At 38.5% G+C, this 17,878-nt stretch overlaps 4 protein-coding genes across 4 annotated transcripts in view; 2 read left to right on the top strand and 2 right to left on the bottom strand.

The window, feature by feature from the left end:
- LOC148904923 (uncharacterized) lies at nucleotides 1-2,175 on the top strand. The gene is made up of 2 exons (XM_089040852.1): nucleotides 1-863; nucleotides 1,042-2,175. The coding sequence occupies exons 1-2, from the start codon at nucleotides 202-204 to the stop codon at nucleotides 1,046-1,048; spliced, it is 669 nt and encodes a 222-aa protein (XP_088896978.1). The 5' UTR covers nucleotides 1-201; the 3' UTR covers nucleotides 1,049-2,175.
- The window catches only part of LOC116295295 (uncharacterized), a 32,429-nt gene that overhangs the window by 9,530 nt on the left and 5,021 nt on the right, over nucleotides 1-17,878 (top strand). The gene's annotated exons all lie outside the window — the stretch shown is intronic.
- The window catches only part of LOC116302976 (uncharacterized), a 34,841-nt gene continuing 23,705 nt past the window's right edge, over nucleotides 6,743-17,878 (bottom strand). Inside the window, exon 16 of the mRNA XM_089023967.1 lies at nucleotides 6,743-6,846. The gene's annotated coding sequence lies outside the window, so the exon portion shown is untranslated. The remainder of the gene's footprint in view (nucleotides 6,847-17,878) is intronic.
- LOC148904922 (uncharacterized) lies at nucleotides 8,506-9,490 on the bottom strand. Its single transcript, XM_089040850.1, has one exon. It carries the CDS (start codon nucleotides 9,485-9,487, stop codon nucleotides 8,567-8,569), a length of 921 nt encoding a protein of 306 aa, XP_088896976.1. The 5' UTR covers nucleotides 9,488-9,490; the 3' UTR covers nucleotides 8,506-8,566.

Genomic DNA, 17,878 nt, shown 5'->3' with positions numbered 1-17,878 from the left:
TCTAAAAGTATCGAGACCCAGCCTACGCATACGGATGCTGAAAGCTCCAGCTCAGAAGATGAAGAGCAAACGACAAAGCTGTTTCCATGTCCCGACGACGGCTGCATTAAATCGTTCCAGCTTTTTTCATCTCTTCAACGCCATCTTGACGTCGGTAAGCATAAATATGTACTGGAACGCGAAACACTTCTAGACAAGGCGATGCTGTCATACGCCGTAAAACTTGACCAAGGAAATGCGTCATTGGAGAACCAGCCACTTGAAGAACCAAGTACTTCCCGCACATTGGCATATGGCGATGCTCTATCAAAAGGCTGGGCATTGAAGTCATCCACTGTCCAAAGGAAACGCTTGAACAAAGCTCAAAAGGACTATCTTACCAAGATGTTCGATCTTGGAGAGCAGACAGGGCACAAAGTGGATGCTAATACCGTATCTAATTCTATGAGAAAGGCAAGAAACCTTGATGGTTCTTTTATGTTTAATTCAAATGAGTACCTCACACCAAAGCAGATAAAAAGTTTTTTCTCACGTCTTGCTAAGAAAAGAAGGGAGGTTAAAGTGGATGACGTGGACTTAGAAGACGAGATGGAGGAAGATGAGGAGGCAAGGCTCGACGAGGAAGAGTTTGAAGAGCTTGCACACAACATAATTAAGGAAATCGGACTCGGTCATCCCATCATGTTTGAAGCTCACAATCTATGCGAACTAGCTACAAGCTCGAAGCTTTCAAAGTTCTCCATAGCAATGCTGCAAGAAATATGCACTTTTTATGAGCAGGATACCTCTTCAATCAAGGGAACAAGAAAACAGCAATATGTTGATTTGCTTATGGAGTTAATTGGCAATTGCAGCTGTAAAAGGTAATTATTTATTCAACCTGTCTTATTGTTTGTTTATGATAATAATAATAATAATAATAATCATCATCATTTCATAGCTTAACCTCCCCCCCTCCCCTCCCCAATTCCTTCCCCGCCGCCAATTGGGCTTCCTGTGTACACAGTTCCTGTAACTAATTCAAATTATATTATTTTGCAGATCATGAACTATGACTTTGACGATATAAGCCGAACACCCAACTCGTTCTTCGAAAAGCATATTAACAACATCGACTGATCTAACAGTTAATCAGAGGCTTTAAATAACTTTTAGTAAGCGCTGGGATGTCAGAGAAAGGCAAATGGGACATACCGTCCCTACCCTAGAAAGTCGTAGTCTACCTGATTAGCATATAATCCCAGGCCATTTGTTTACGTACTCTAAATTCGATACGGAAATTCAGCTGTACCATAAATTTTGAAATCATATTGATATATTATGATATCGTAGAACTTCAGATAAAAAGGAAAACAATCTTGACTGTTCGACAAGGGTTTTAAACGCCGTTTAGTAAGCGCTGGACGGTTGACATATTGGATAGTAAACGGAAGTTATCAACTGACAGATAATGGTCAAGACTTGTGATACCATTATAACGAATACCGAGGTTAATAGACCAGATTTTCGCCTTAAAAAGGTAAGAAATGCTATAACAAGTGTATTTTTTGGCCTGTAAGGGTAAAATAGTAAGAATAAGAGATTAGCCAGGCGAGATTTTTTGATTTTGTGAGTGATGGGAAGTTATGGCGTATGACTTCGAAAGGTCAAAAATTGAAGATTTGAATGACCCGTCGCGTAACGAATATTTGTTTGCCCAAAGAAATGTTTACATCAATTGAAAGCTTGTTTCTTAAAGAACTAACCCTCGGAAACTTGTTGGGTTTGGAGCTTTATCGCATGGTGAAAATCGATTTTGTTTTGGGGATATCGTCAATCACCTAGAATCACGAGTCTTAAAACTAAGATTATTTATGTCACAAAAAGTAACTCAAATTTCCTGTAAGTCACGTAACCGGATATTTAGATAGCATAGAACACGGTCTTAGGGGTTTTAAGTTGATCAGAATCGATTTTTGTACTGAACTCGCTCGGTAAACTCAACGCAAATTTTGGCCACTAAAATGGCGATTTCGGGAGGACTTTTTAAAACGGCATTTTCTCAAAAATAAAAATATATTTTCCTTAAAAAACTATGCAGTGCATTTTGTGATATAATAAAGTACATCTGGACAAAATTTGAGCAAAATCGATTTTTCAACCGCGGCCGCGAAATATCGAATTTGTTTGATTTTTGCTGACATGCACTCTTAAAAACTTGTCAAAAAGCATCTATTTTAATATATCTGATCTTCTTAAACGGCCCAAACTAAGGAAAATAGTCAAAACGCAATTCATCTACCTCGACGAAATGAACAATGAGTGATTTTAATAATACGAAGTCCAAGATTTTAGTTAATTTGGTAAAAATGTCCGTATTCAATCAATTTAGATATGCTCAAGTGAACGTTTAGAAAAATTTCTAGGTGTAATCGCGCCTAAAGACGATTCGCCTCCTCCGTCCCTTCCTACCCCTCCCCTCAAAGCGCTGCTACGCAGACTATCTAAACGTTCGCTTGGACATATCGAAATTTTAATTGAATGTCAACTTTTGGAGCTCTTGTAGCCTTTTTTTCCTTGTTGTGTTGAAGAGAGGCATGCCTTAGTGGGACGCCAAGGCTAAATTTTCCAGGGCTAAAGTGATGCTTTTCGCAAACTTTCATATATTTTGCTACAAAGTTGTCTTTAGGAGCGATTACGCGGAGCAATATTGCGCTGTTGTATCTCCGTTGCGAGTCAACATGTAAGCTCGTGCTAAATAAGGGATGGACCATTAGAGACAGGTATTTTGGTTGCATGATATTTATTTTTTTGGGCTCAATCCTTGCACGTTATTTTTTTTGCGTACAGTTAGATATTTCCCTTCTAGCAGAAGATGTTGCACGATGTTTTTTGAGGTTTAAGTGCTTGATCGATATTTTTGGGGGGGATTTGATTTACGCAACCCCCATCAACTAACTAGTGGCCCGTCCTTAAGATCCCGCTTTATCAGGTGTTGTTTTGATAGATCCCTGAATAGCTCTTGAATCGCGCATCTTGCAAAAACCCCAGGATATTGTAAAAAGCAAGACATTTTTACGAAATTAACTAAAATCTTGGACGTAATTGATCACTTGTCTTTAACCATAAAGTCGTTTATTCCGTCGTGGTAGATAAATTGTATTTTAACTATTTTTGTTAGTGGGGGTCGTTTTACAGAGAAGATCAGATATATTAAACTATGTGCCCCTGGTAAGTTTTTAAGTTATTTCAAGATAGTAAAAGAAAAAAAAATACAGTTTTGAAAATTATATTTTAGATTAATTTGCACAAGAGAAAATGAACTAAGAGAAGGAATTACCCCTATATAGCGTTGCAACCATCATGTGCACAGTTTGATGCTATTTTTGAACCATTTGTTTTTCTGCACGCGCATTTACTGCGCGCGCTCTACGCTGTTTGTTTGTTACGCTGTTTGCTTCCGTTTTTGGGGTTTTCCCGTTATTTCGACTCTGCATATGAATGTGCACGTCGAAAGCTTGGCAAATACGACAGGAAATTGAAGCAGTAACTTGTTCAACTTTCTGGAGTATTTTTTACATTTATTTTCCAAAGCTTTTGACCTACATCGTCATCTTGAGGGCAGATTTGAACATTTGAACATAAGAAAAGCACAAGAAAACGTTAGCAAACAGCGTAGAGCGCGCGCGTACTATGCGCGTGCAGAAAATCAATGCAAACGATCAAATAAATGATATCATTGGGTGATATTTTTAGAATAGATTCTAAATATAGCATCAAAGTGTGCAGATGATGGGGCACGGGGATTCCTTCTCTTAGTTCAATTCTCATGGTTTGCATTATCAACACTCAATTTGCATAAACTTCAAAACAGTTCATATACCTCACCAAACGCATCATAACATTGTATTTTATGGGGCCTTTTTCGCTTGGGCATATCTAAATTGATTGAATACGGACATTTTTACCAAATTAACTAAAATCTTGGACTTCGTATTATTAAAATCACTCATTGTTCATTTCGTCGAGGTAGATGAATTGCGTTTTGACTATTTTCCTTAGTTTGGGCTGTTTAAGAAGATCAGATATATTAAAATAGATGCTTTTTGACAAGTTTTTAAGTTATTTCAAGACAAGAAAAGGAAAGAAATATAGTTTTGGAAAATATAATTTAGAAAAATTAGTTTAATTATCAATAAGTAATTTGCATAAACTTCAAAACAGTTCATGACCGCGTCAAACGCCATCATAACGTGTTTTTTGAAGACGATTTTACTTCAAGGTAGTTAAAAATGGAAAATAAGATCATATTTAGTGTGTTAACACCGGATATAGTAAAATTCAAGCAAGTAATAATGGTTATTTATAGTTTATTTCAGTACTTAATTTGCATATTTCATGAGACATTTTGGTAAAAACACGAAAAAGTCCGAGGTTGCTGTGAAGAAGATACATAAAAAGCGCAAAACATTTTTATGAATCCACTTTTATCAACCTTTGATAAGTAGATTGAAGTAAAAAACTTAAGTAACCCGTTCTGGACTTGGGAGAAAAAAGCTTTTTAGTGAGGGGGGGTTTGTCTTGATTTCAAAAAGCCGTCAAATGGGTATGAATACTTATTTTTCTCCTTTTTTCCCTTTTGCTTAACATTCAAAATTTTGCTTATTTTTGACACTAGAATGAATGTGAAAGTCAGGAAAAATAATAGTTTGTTCAAGCGTTTAATATTTTGCGAGCAGTGACGACTTAAATATGGGCAATTTTCAATTGATAATAAATGCAAATTTAGCGATAACGGTGGTCCAGGATTTATGCGCTGTAAAAAATCATTTTGATGAATTTCGAGAAAATAAAGTCATTTTCATTACTTACTAGTAATTACCTTTCTATGGTAAAAGTTTGAGGGAAAACTATTTTCTGACCCGAAATGCAGTGGGCCGCTTTTACAGAGACTGCCTCTTAAAGCTGTTGATGCATCAAACATTACTGGCACACATTCCAGTTAAGAGTGTATAAATATGTCTTATAGACCAACGATACAAGATGGTGTAAACACAAAGTGTTGATTTATTAATTTCTACGAAAGAATTACTCGAACTTGAACAACTGTATATGTATATGTATATATAGGTAGATATGGTTTCAAATCTTCAAAACCACATCCGTGATGCTAGTACTAGATTCAACTTGTTTATTGTTAAATTTGTAAAACGTTTCCGCTGACTTCCAGCCAGCATTAGCCATTATTTGATCTATTGGTACGTTTCCTCTGCTGGCCTTTGATGTCGACGCTGCTCTAGTACACTATGTAATAAGAACCAATGTGACCTCCGACTACCTTAAAATATGTATACCGCAGGAGCTCAACTCTAAATCCCATATCACCGCTAGATTTTGTTTATTTCACCGCTAAAAATAGTTCACATCGCCGCATACCTCCGGCATTCTAAAGCCGGTCTACATTTATCTATGTTTTTTTTACCAATATATCGCATGAAAAAGGCCAATGACGCAAACTTCAATGTAGTAGGAGGTCGTTTTAGCAGGTCTGTGTTATGTCACTGTCACTTGTTACCACTGACATATCTAAGCTAGAGCGAGTAACTAGCTTACGACCTTTCGCGCGTACAGCTTGTTACATGCGGATATCGTAGTTTTGGTAGAGTTACGGCGAAACAAGTCTTATAACATTTTACCTCTAAACTTTTTAAGATTCTTTCAACTCAATAGTCGTACTTTTTCCAGTTATAAGTGGTAAGTAGTTTGTTTTGTCCAAAGTTTTGTCATATAAATGTACCTCTATAGTTATTTCTTTATTGAGCTAATGTATGGTGTGGTTTGTTTCTCTGCAGACTATGGCATCCGTTAACAAACGACTAATTTGTTTAAAATTAGCGGCGATGTGAACTATTTTTAGCGGTGAAATATACAAAATCTAGCGGTGATATGGGATTTAGAGTTGAGTTCCTGCGGTATACATATTTTAAAATAGTCGGAGGTCACATTGGTTCTTATTACATAGTAAAATATTGACATATGTAAATCTGTTTGTCATTGCGAGTTAATAAATGGTGGTTATTAGTGGTAAACATGTACGCATATGTTTTATGGTTTTAAAAACATTCCCGGGCTTAGAAACCACCAAGATATATTTTTAGTGTAATTTTTTGGTACCCTCGACATAGTACCCTCGACATAGTACCCTCGACCCTCGACCAAATACCCTCGACCCTCGACACTCGACCAAAAGATAGACTCACAAGGGTAGAGTCCTGACAGATAACGTAAAACGATTGACACATCCCATATTTCTGTGTATTTAGGCGTGGGTTTACGCAACTCAAAAATTCCTTTCATAAATCTGGTAACAATTGGGTTGTTACCGAAGTCTTTTATATTAACTACGGTAGACAAAGCGGAGCGTGCAGTGTTAAGCGTTGAGTAACTGACGCCCTCTTGATAAAGTTTCATGAGGAATTTAAGAGTGTCGTTTACCGTTGGTGAATGGTAATTAACCTTTCCTTGATTACAAAACGCCATCCACCTCCGGAGGTACGTGTTGTACTGTTTTTGAGTGGATGGTCTCCAAGAGGCCAAGAGCACTTCGGTAATGTTTGCTGGAATGCCCAAGTTTCCATAGTGTTCCCTGATAAGGGACATACCATCAGGCATAGTTTCCGACACAGTGGATGTGGTTCGTTGCGTGACGGGTGTCGCAGTAGGTCCATTCTCGGAGCGTAGATCCACGGTTGTCGGTATAACTGCTGCAGTAGTGTTGGGAACCATGTCCGAGTTGGCCATAATGGAGCAATCAGTATTCCATGAGCTTTGTCTTGTGTTATCTTGGATAGGCATTTCGGGATTAGGCTGAATGGAGGAAAGGCATAAAATTCATAATTATTCCAATTAAGTGAAAACGCATCTACATGGCTACTGCCAGGGTCTGGCTTCCACGAGCAATATACGTCAAGCATATTGTTTAGCCGGCTAGCAAACATATCAATGTTAACTGTAGGGAACAATTCGATAATCTCGTTGAAACATTGTTCGTTAATCCGCCACTCATGTTTGTCATTAAACTTTCGCGACTTTTCGTCCGCTTCGATGTCGAGTTTTCCTGCGATATGCACCGCAGAAACCCACAGGTTCCTAGCGATACACCAATCCCACACTTTAATGGCAAGGGAGTTAAGAACAACAGATTTAGAACCTCCCATATTATTAATGTAGGATACTGCTGTGGTGTTATCGATAAAGATACGTACATGTTGATTGTTTAAGTTAGAGCAAAAGCATTTCAGTGCAAAAAAGGCCGCCTTTAATTCCAGAACGTTGATGTGCAGCGTGGCCTCAGAGGACATCCATCGCCCTCCCGCTTTTTGCTCTCCGTATATAGCACCCCAACCAAGGTTAGAAGCATCCGATTTAATAACAATGTCAGGATTGTCCCGCACAATGTCACGTTTGAGATTTTGTACATTATCTAACCACCATCTTATCTCAGAGACAGCACGCGTTGATAAACTCATGGGCCCGGCATAGTTTCCTTTAGACAGAACAAGGGCAAAATATTTTTCTTGTTCGAGTTCCCTATAGTGTAATGGGCCAAATTCAGCCCCAGGGAAGTTGGAAACGAGTGTTCCTATTAACTCAGCGACTTCTCTAATTGAGGGATTAGGTTTAGCTAAAACCACAGAACAAACAGAGACAATTTTCTCTTTCTTTTCATCAGTAGGCACAACTGTCATCGTGTTCGAGTTTAAAATAAATCCTAGAAAAACCAGTTGTTGCGTTGGCGTAAATACTGATTTGTCGGGGTGTACACAAAACCCCAATGAAGAAAACAGCCGCACAGTGTCAACAACATTGTCATAACATTCTCTGAAACTATCACCTTGCAAATAAGAGTCGTCGATATATGCTGAGCTAACATGCCCCATGCTGCGGAGTGTCGAATAAACTGGCTTTAGTAGCTTAGTAAATAAGCGCGGCGCACTAGCTAACCCATTTGGTAAGCAAGTGTACTGGTAGAATTTGCCATCAAACCAGAATTTTAGATATTTCTGATGCAAACTATAAATAGGTACTGTGTAGTATGCGTCTTTAAGATCTACCGACGCCATGTAACACCCTGGTTTCATAAGTTGGATGGCATGCTCCAATGTATCCATCTTAAAATGATGATACACAACATACTCATTGAATTGTTTTAAATTGAGAATCATACGATGCGTGCCGTCCTTCTTGGGTCGTAAAAATATAGTGGATATAAAGTCATCTGGTTCTTTAGATGTTTCTATAATCACATTCTTCTTAATTAGCTTATCAATTTCCTGTTCAACAATGACATGTTCATTGTGATTGAAGACACTAGGTCTGGCATTAGGTCGAGCAATCATATCACTACCGTAAATCATTTCAATTTTAACCCCTTTGACTATGTTAAGTATAGATGGGTCATTTGTTAATTCAGACCATTGATCAAGGTATTCAGTTAGCCTCCCCGCTGTAAACTCAGCAGGTTTAAGTAACCATGATAATATGTCATTGTCTATATCATAGCACATATGGACATCAGGGCATACCTTTATTGGCGTTGGTTGCTTGTCCCCTCCTTTTTCTTCCTGTATTTGGAGGGATGGCCTCTGTCTAAAAAAGAACTGTTTTTACTTCTGCCATACGGCTGGAATCGGCGATTCCCTTTGTAGCCATAGCTCTGGTGGCCGCCATGATGACCCCCACGTGTTGTTGTAGAGGTGGGACGAACCCTCTTTGTCAGCTTGTTTGCCTCGGCGATGTCTTTGGTTATTTTGGACAAGTCGCCAAAGAGAAATTCCGAATCACCATCCCCTGCGGGTGAAACATTACAGAGAGACGCGTAATCCTTGTGGAGCTCTTTTTTCATGGCCATTCTCCTTGATAGGTTGACCTCATGATTAAACTGTAAGCCCATGGCTACACTGTCGGTGATGATCTTTAACAGATCCCGGTCACCAGGATACTTTTTCATCACCAGATCTGCCGCTTTGATGGATGCCATGGTGGATCCCATCAAAATGCCTTGCGACTTTTGTGATTTTGAGTCCTGCGATCGCATGCTGGACGACAACTGGTTCCAAACTAGTGGATTAACCTTAGGGACCCGTAGATCCTTTATGTTTTCTGGACGAACATATTTGTCCATTTTTTCCTTCAGCTTTTCTTCGCTCATCTTTGACTTGACAAGGGTATTGAATATGCCCGCCAGTCCCTCATGAATAGCAGGATCCGTCTTTTCGTTTACATTTAGATCGGCTGCTATGTCCTGTAAGACATCGGGTTCTGGCGTTTTTACCCCATTCTGACTGTTGATGAGTGTCTGTAGGGCTTCGTCGACTATATCACCCTGTCCCGCTTCATGATCATGGCGACTGGACTCCTGGTCACTGTCCTCTTCGGCTTCTCCTGAACAGAAAGAAGCGAAGTTTTGGTTCATTGCTTGCATCTGTCCAAGCAATGCGGCAAACATGCCATTCACATCATGATCACCATTAGGTGGCGTGTCTCTGGCCGCCACAATCGAGCCTTCACCGGCCTCGTCGCCCATATTGTACCAGTGTACGTCGGTTCCTAACCACGTTAGGACCTTACAACAACGTTTAGGTATCAACTACGTTGATCCCAGCTGGATTTCTTGCTAGACTAACTGCGTTATAATAATAATAATAATAATAATAATAATAATAATAATAATAATAATAATATATATTATTATTTATACACGATAAGTTATATACAGCGTATCTCTCTCTCTCTCTCTCTCTCATTCTCTCGATCTTATCTACTACTAAGCTAATTATTACATAATTTAATATTTTGACTGGAAAGAGTTATTACATCTTTAGTTGAGATATGTCCTTTTTAAGTTTTTGTTTGAAAATAACGGGGCAACTCGATTCTCTGGTATTGTTGTTGAGCGCGTTCCACAGTTTTGCACCCTGGTACCTTATTGCCTTTTTTCCATGATTGACTGTATGGAAAAGAGGCAATGTTATTTGGTTGGAACTACGTAGGAGAGTAGCCAACATCTCTCTTTTTGATGTGGTCCTGCAGTTCCTGGTTGGAATCTAGGTTGTAGTAGCACTTGTGCATGAAAACACCCAGCTTGATAGTGTAAAAGAACTTGAGGGGTCTCCAAAGCAGTTGGCGCCTTATCTCTGTTCTTGGGGTGTTCCAGGGCAGCTGGTTGATGACACGTGCAGCTCTGTAGTGTAGCTTGTCCAGGTTATCCATGAGTGTTTGAGTACAGTTACCCCAAAGTAATATACCATAGGTGACGGCTGGAAGAATGATCTTGTAGTAGAAGTCTTGTTTTACAAGTTTGGGAAGGAAGTAGAGCGATTTGAGTAGATTTAGTTTTTGCACAAAAGATTTAGTGAGTTCTGTTACATGGTAAGACCAAGACAGCTTGTCATCTAGTTCTAGGCCTAGACATCTGGTGTGTTGGACTTTCTTCAGCGATGCTTTACCAAATGTGACGTCTGATAAGGGACCAATGAATGGAGAACGTCGCAAGAATCATGTACTCGCACTTGCCAGGGTGAGCAGTCATCCGGTTTGTGTTGCACCAAGCGTACATTCGATGGAGTACAGCATTTATTCTGTTGACTGCAATATCGGTTGTTTCGCCAATGGTGAATATCGTAGTATCATCTCAGCGTACATGTATAACTTATCCTCACCAGTTGCAATATCTGGCAGGTCATTGCAGAAGATAGAAAAAGGACTGGTCCTAAGACAGATCCTTGCGGGACGCCATATCTAACTCGTTGAATACTCGATGATACACCGTTGACAACCGTTGTATGAGCGCGATCTGTAAGGTAGTTCTTTAACCACAATCGTACGTCATCAGCCACACCGAGCATGGTGATCTTGTTCAGGAGAACGCTGTGGTCTATAGAGTCGAAAGCTTTCTTGAAATCAAAAAAGACAGCACAAACAACATAGTTGGAATCAAGGGCCGACCTCCACTGTTCTATCATGTTGGCAAGGAGTAGTTCACTTGAGAGACCAGGTTTGTAAGCCCACTGGAAATGGCTGAACAGGTTGTTGAATGACATGTGTAAAGTAAGGCAATCAGCAACAGTAGTCTCCATTATTTTGCTTGGCACACAGAGAAGTGAGATGGGTCGGTAGTTAGATTTGTCTTGTTCGTTATCCTTCTTGAAGATTGGACAAATTTTTGCAATTTTCCATGCATTTGGTATTAATTTGGTGCTTGCAGATTTGTAGCAGATGTCAGTCAAAGATGGTGCTATAGCGTTGTCTGCGAGTTTTAGTAATTTTGGAGACACGTTGTCTAAACCCATGGATTTAGATGATTTGAGTTTAGAGACTTGTTGACGGATGATCTCACAAGTCACATTAATGGTGGGCAGGAACAGTGGTTGAGTTTGGCTAGTATATGTGGCTACATGATCTGCTTCTGGTTGTCTTGGTGGTAACTCAGAGGCCAATAATTCTCCTACTGTAGAGAAGTGTTGGTTCAGAATTTCAGCTTTTTCCTGGTTTTCTGTAGCTAGGGTGTTGTCTTCACGTCTGATAACGTTAATAGGAGATGAACTCTTGGAACGAGATGATGATTCGTTGACCAGTTTCCAGTAGCTCTTGGTGTCCTTAACTTTATCAAACAGTTGTTTGTAGTATTCAGCTTTTGCTTTCCTAACCTCTGTCGTCAATTGGTTCCTCATTTCTCGGTACTTTTTCCATAAGATGGGGTCGTTGAACTTGATGGCTTGATGGTAGGTCTTGTATCTTTGATTCATTTTGTGTCTGATCATAGGTGTTATCCATGGCAGTGACTGGCTGCGCACTTTAAAGCTTCTGCTGAAAGGTGCATGTTTTTCACAGATGTCTCCAAATAATTTTGTCCAGGCCCAATATGTGTCGTCAAGATCATCAAACGCGTGGCAAACAGACCATGGTGCATCTTCTAAATCTTTTTGGAATTCTGTCTGGTTGAAGTTCTTATAGTTACGCGCCCTGATGATCTTGGGAGGCGGGCGTCTTATCTTGGCGTCGAGGCTGGCGTAAACAAGCTTGTGATCTGAAATACCAAGTTCTCTAGTTCCAGTGGATTTGACCAGACCAACTTTATTGGATATCACTAGATCAATCAGTGTTGCAGTATTGAGGGTGACTCTTGTTGGCGTGTCGTTGCAGACTTGCATGCCGAACTGATTCAGAAGATTTGATAGTTTATTTCTAAGATGTCCTGCAGTACCGGTTTTCTTGTTGTATAAGTCGCAGTTCAGATCGTCAAGTATGACTATGTTTTGTTGTTTTAGCCAGATCCTCTCCAGAGGTTGGGCGAAGTTGGAGAAAAGTTCGTTATCACTTGGTGGTCTATACACAACTCCCATAAGCACCATTGACGCACCAGCCCTTACTTTAATCCAAATTGCTTCGATGTTACTGTAGTCAAAGCATTTTTGATGTTGTACAGATAAGTGGTTTGCAACATAAAATGCACATCCACCGCCTGATCCTCCATGTCTATCTCGCCGCAGTAGTCTGTAGTTGTCAATGGCAAGCTGTTTGTTTAGTACAGAACTGTCCAGACATGTCTCGGTGATTGCCAGAATGTCGTACTTGTGTTCTTGAAGGAGCATTTTGATGTCGTCTACTTTATATCTTAGACTTCTGACGTTAAGATGAGCAACATACAGCGACGTACGCGTGTTGTTGTTGGTAGTATTTTGACTAGCTTGGTTACGCGTCATATTCAACTGTTTGAGCTCGAGCTTGTTGTCTAAACAGTTCTTTTTGCGCGCGCGCTTTCACCCACGACGGTTTCAGCTCGAGCTTGAAATTCAAATCAAATAAAACAAACAAAATCTAATGTTTTTGAATTGGAAAGGAAAAACTAACGAACAAAATAACCGAATAACAAATCTGAAATATATGAAAAAAATCTAAGAAAAGATGTAAAAATAAAGAATTTAGTAACGATATATTAGTTAATGACAATAAACAAAATTCAGAATAAGAATAATGAAAAGATAAGTGAGCAACCAATCAACCAAACGTAGTTGAAGACACGAAAGTAATTTGTCTATGTTTGTTTGATAACGGTAACAAACAAACAAAAAAAACAAAAAAAAAACAAAAAAACAAAACAAACAAACAAAAAAAACCAGAAGTAGATAAAAACGAATCTTTAAGAAAAAAATTCAGGCAGAGAAAACTCAGTAAGTTGTAAAACTAACTTCTTAGATATAAGTTCGAAATACTTTGAGTAATGAAAAGCTAAAATTTAGCATAAAAAATGAGAAAACTTACAGAGCTCAGAGTTTTCTTCCGAAAGGGATGAGCGCGCGCATTGTACTACCAAAAAAGCGTTAGACTAATCCAGAATCGTTTGAAGACTTTAACAAAAATTATAAGAACAACTTGCTTTGAACGCAATCCGTGCAAATGACTTGCGCAAGCGCTGTGCTATCTCATGGGATCACCTGACTTCCTGTCATGTGATAGAATTAAAAATTGCATGGTACAGTACTGTAGTAGACTGTACTCTGACTCTTCTAAGATTTGAAAAAGCTATCGATTGTGCTTTGGCGCGATTGTTTTTTGAGTGCACTTTCTGCTACTTTATTGCTTAAACTTGAAAACTCACTAGCAATCGTAGTCAGCCCACGCTGAACAAGAAAGTTCAATACAGAATTGTACTGTTATTTTTCAATAAACCACTTGAAATTATGAATGTACTGCAGTATTTAATTACAGGATGTGTCCGTTATAACGAGAGTTAAACAACGAAAACGTGCGATTGAGACCACACAAAGTGTCCGTAATTCCGTAATAGCGAGAGTCCGTAATAACGGGAGTTACTTTCAGTCATTTCTTTGTATTTTTCGCCGGGGATTTATTCCCTGTCCGTAATATCGAGGTGTCCGTAATAGCGGGGTGTCCGTAAGGCGAGAGTTGACTGTATTAAAGACTCTCTTGTATATTCAGCAACAAGCCCAAAATCATTATTAAACTATTTTGTTTAATAGTATCCATTTTTATCTAAAGATTTTAATGAAGATTTTGGTGAACACGGTTCATTAATATTCATAGAAAAGAGAACTAAGCTCCGCCTCCTCACTGCCTCAAGTGATCCATATGTACATTTTCGCTAAAGAACCCGTAGAATCATGAGTGCTATTTGGATTGGCAACGAATAAACTATAAGATGCCGTATTCGAGTAATGAGTTTACTCTTACTAGATCTATGAATCACTAGAATCATGAGTGTTGTTTGGATTGTTTGTAGTTTCTTGGCAACGAATAAGCTATAAGATGCCGTATTCGAGAATGAGTCTAATCTTATAGATTACTAGATAGTATGAACCACTAGAATCATGAGTGTTGTTTGGATTATTGTTTATAGTTTCTTGGCAACGAGTAAAACTATAAGATGCCGTATTCGAGAATGAGTTTACTTTTAGTAGATCTATGAGTCACTAGAATCATGAGTGTTGTTTGGATTGTTTGTAGTTTCTTGGCAACGAATAAACTATAAGATGCCGTATTCGAGTATCACTAGAATCACTAGAATCATGAGTGTTGTTTGGATTGTTTGTAGTTTCTTGGCAACGAATAAACTATAAGATGCCGTATTTGATGCGTATTCGTATTAAGATACCTTATGTCGTAAAAGTACAAGAATCTTGTCAATCATGAGATGATTGACAAGATATTAAATATTCTGTTTAAGTCATATGCAGTTCACGTGACGGCAATAAACAATAACAATGCTCCATTGGGATGCTTTTGTTTCAGCGAGCCTAATTTGAAATATGTCCTTTAAAACAATAGGCATTCTGCGCCATGAACAAACACGTTATATAACTGTTTTCTTGTTGATATAACTAGACGAGACTTGCTTAAAAGGATTAAAAAAATACAGAATTGTTAAATGGCCGACATGTCTCGCGCGCGTAACGTTGTTCAAAATATCGCCTTCAACCCGCATTACTCGACTGAAGACCTGACTAAAGATGAGTACGTCAACATGAAACCAATCCCAAGGGCAAAACATACGAACATAGCATACGAAGGATATGTGGACGATACTAGATGGCATCACCACCATTACGAAGATCCCTCTACTTTGACTAACAAAGACGTGCTCGCAATTTCTTCCCATCGCAGAAGGGAATAACGAGCTTTACGAGCCTACAGGTCCATTGCACTCCAGAAAACTGTTCCTGGAGTCGTTAGATTCTTCGAATGATAGTCGCCCGGTAAAGAATGGTAAAGATTCCTGTTTGAGTAATTTAGTGCTGTTCTTGGTTCTCGTCGTATCTGTCACTGCTCTTGTACTCGTGGTGCTGCTGATCATGGGGTTTATTGGGTCTACATGTTCATGTACAGGACAAGGTGAGTTATCAATGATATCAAACCCTGAAACACAGCTAATCCACAGCTCGAACCCTGAAACCACCTCTGGTCTGATCTAAGTCAGGGCACGGCTAACTCACAGATAGAACCCTCAAACAACCTCTGGGCTGATCTAAGTCAGGGTAAGGCTAACTCGCAGATAGAACTCAGTGAAACATCCGCTTGGCTGATTAAAGTCTGGGTACGATTACTCACATATGCACATCGAACCCTGAAACAACCTCTGCGCTGTTCATATCAAAGTCAGGATGTGGGCCAATTCGAAGATCCAATTGTAAATTAGCTTGTTCGATTTTGAGGCAGGCAGAAAATCGGGAAAAAAACAACGCTTGAACTGGATCAGGGAGAAAACCCATTTTGTGGGTGACAGAAAGGTGATTATAAGCTCTAAGGTGCTGCACTGACGTGTTAAGGTCTTAATGAAGAAAGGTAGTTAATTGTCTTTTGAGTTTAGGCAAAGTGACTGGTGTACCAAAGGATGATTAGATAGATATTCATTATATATCACTGTACCAGGTTCGTGTAGTTTTGGGATCCTAAACTCTCCAAGGATCAGAGGGACACAGAATTTCTCTTAGTTTAGCTTTATGAAGTGACGACAACAGAAGGAGAATAAAAGACTGAATTCCTACGGCAGAACAACACAAATGATTCACAATTAATTTTTAGCAAAATGTTCTAGTTGACGGTTAAGTCGCTGGTAGAACAGAGGGCGTGGATTTTAGTCCATCAGTTCTTCACTAGCTATTTTTCCTAATTCCTCATTTTGTGCGGTCGCGACGGATTTATCTCAGCGATCAAGAAGTTATGCAGATATTCGTTGGTTTTCATCATAGTTAATAGAGGAGAATGGTTAGGAAACCTATTGTTATCAGGTCTTTGTTCGCTTTTGATGTTGAACCGGTCTTGACGGTGCACAATTTTGATTTATGTTCATCCGAAATTGCAAAATAAGTAAACATAAACTTTGTGTACGGGATTGGTGTAAGGAATATTCAAATATCTCTTATAAATCTTTAAGTATTTTGAACTAGAAGCCAAAAGAAAGATTTTGGTCTGTTCGCTCAGCCATTGCCAACGATGGTAAAACAATGGTAAAACAAAGGATTGTGCACTGTCACGCTTGAAAAAAGTGAACAAAGACATATAACAATAGGTTTCCTAACCATTCCCCTCTATTGCAAAACAATAAGGAGTTTGCTCACTAAGCCTTAGTTATCAAGTCGGTTTAAGCCTCATGGAATTTGACGTGGAAATCAAAAATAAGAGAGAAAGCAATAGAAGTAGTGGTCTATAAACTGAATGGAATCGTTGAGTTCAGTGTCCGGACTGCACTGATGTGAAAGAGCGCTGAGAGAAATTAAGAGATTGAAGGAGAGAAAAAATCATAAAGTATCGTATACAATACCGTGAAAATCAAGAATTGGATACCACCTTTTTATGTTACAAATATGGCTATTTACTATAAATTGCTACTGCTACTCTGTTGCTACTCAACATTCCAGGGCATTCTTAACTAGATTTTTTCTTAATTTTCTACTACGAAAAGTAAAAGAAACTTCTTTAACTAGATGTTTTTGTCATAGTCTACATCATGGCCTGTGCCGTGTATTTATGGCTCAGAAAAGAGGAGTTTAAACTTTCAAACGTTTTCAAGTTCTCCACAGTTGCCATTTCAATTAGTCAAGTGTTAAGCTTTCAATGTTTGTTTTTCTTGTTTATTTACCGAATGTCGCTATGAATTAGCTACAACTAATATACATCTAATTACACCGAAAATATCTCACTGGCTAAAAACGATCAGTAATAACAAACTTGATAGCGATAAAAATAATGCAAAACTTTATTATTATAAGAGAATATCAAGCGTGTTCTTCAAAGTCAACAGGTATACTATAAACTTTTGTCAATATTATTCAATTATTCACTATCCTTATAAAATGTTAATCTATTTAACATTTGGTCTATTGTTATCATCATCATCCTGAAATCCTTATCAAAAATGTACTTTAATTCTCCTTCCCATCTCCCTGCTCCAATAATAGTCGAGTAGAAAAGTCTTACAAGATTACTGACAAATTTCGATTAACGATTTTCCTAGCAAGCAGTTTTCATTGAGAAAGCGCTGAATAAAAAAGCTATGAAACGCCATAAGTTGAACTCTTTTGTTTTTGTTTATCACAACACACGCATATATTACTTATTGCAATCACTTATTTTAGTAGACAGATTCTATAAACTATTCAAGAGAAAACTATTGAGTAAACTAGTTTGGGTTACGTCGAAGTACGAAACTTCAGTTTAGGAATATAAGAAGATGAATGAACTGAGTAATAGAACGTCTTTCCCGGTGTTTCTTCTTCAAACGAAATAAAGTATAAAACAATCCTGACAATTAAGTTGAATTTTATATTCAGTTTTTTGTTTTATGGCGGTTGATTTAGGATATGGTAGGATTTAAAGTCAA

The sequence above is a fragment of the Actinia tenebrosa genome, unplaced genomic scaffold (genome assembly GCF_029948245.1).
Source record: "Actinia tenebrosa isolate PJP-AT-01 unplaced genomic scaffold, QUT_ActTen_1.0 PGA_scaffold8__29_contigs__length_14323225, whole genome shotgun sequence".
NCBI classification, from domain to species: Eukaryota; Metazoa; Cnidaria; class Anthozoa; order Actiniaria; family Actiniidae; genus Actinia; species Actinia tenebrosa.
The sequence above is the reverse complement of the archived record's forward strand: the minus strand, read 5'-3'. Positions and strand labels throughout refer to the sequence as shown.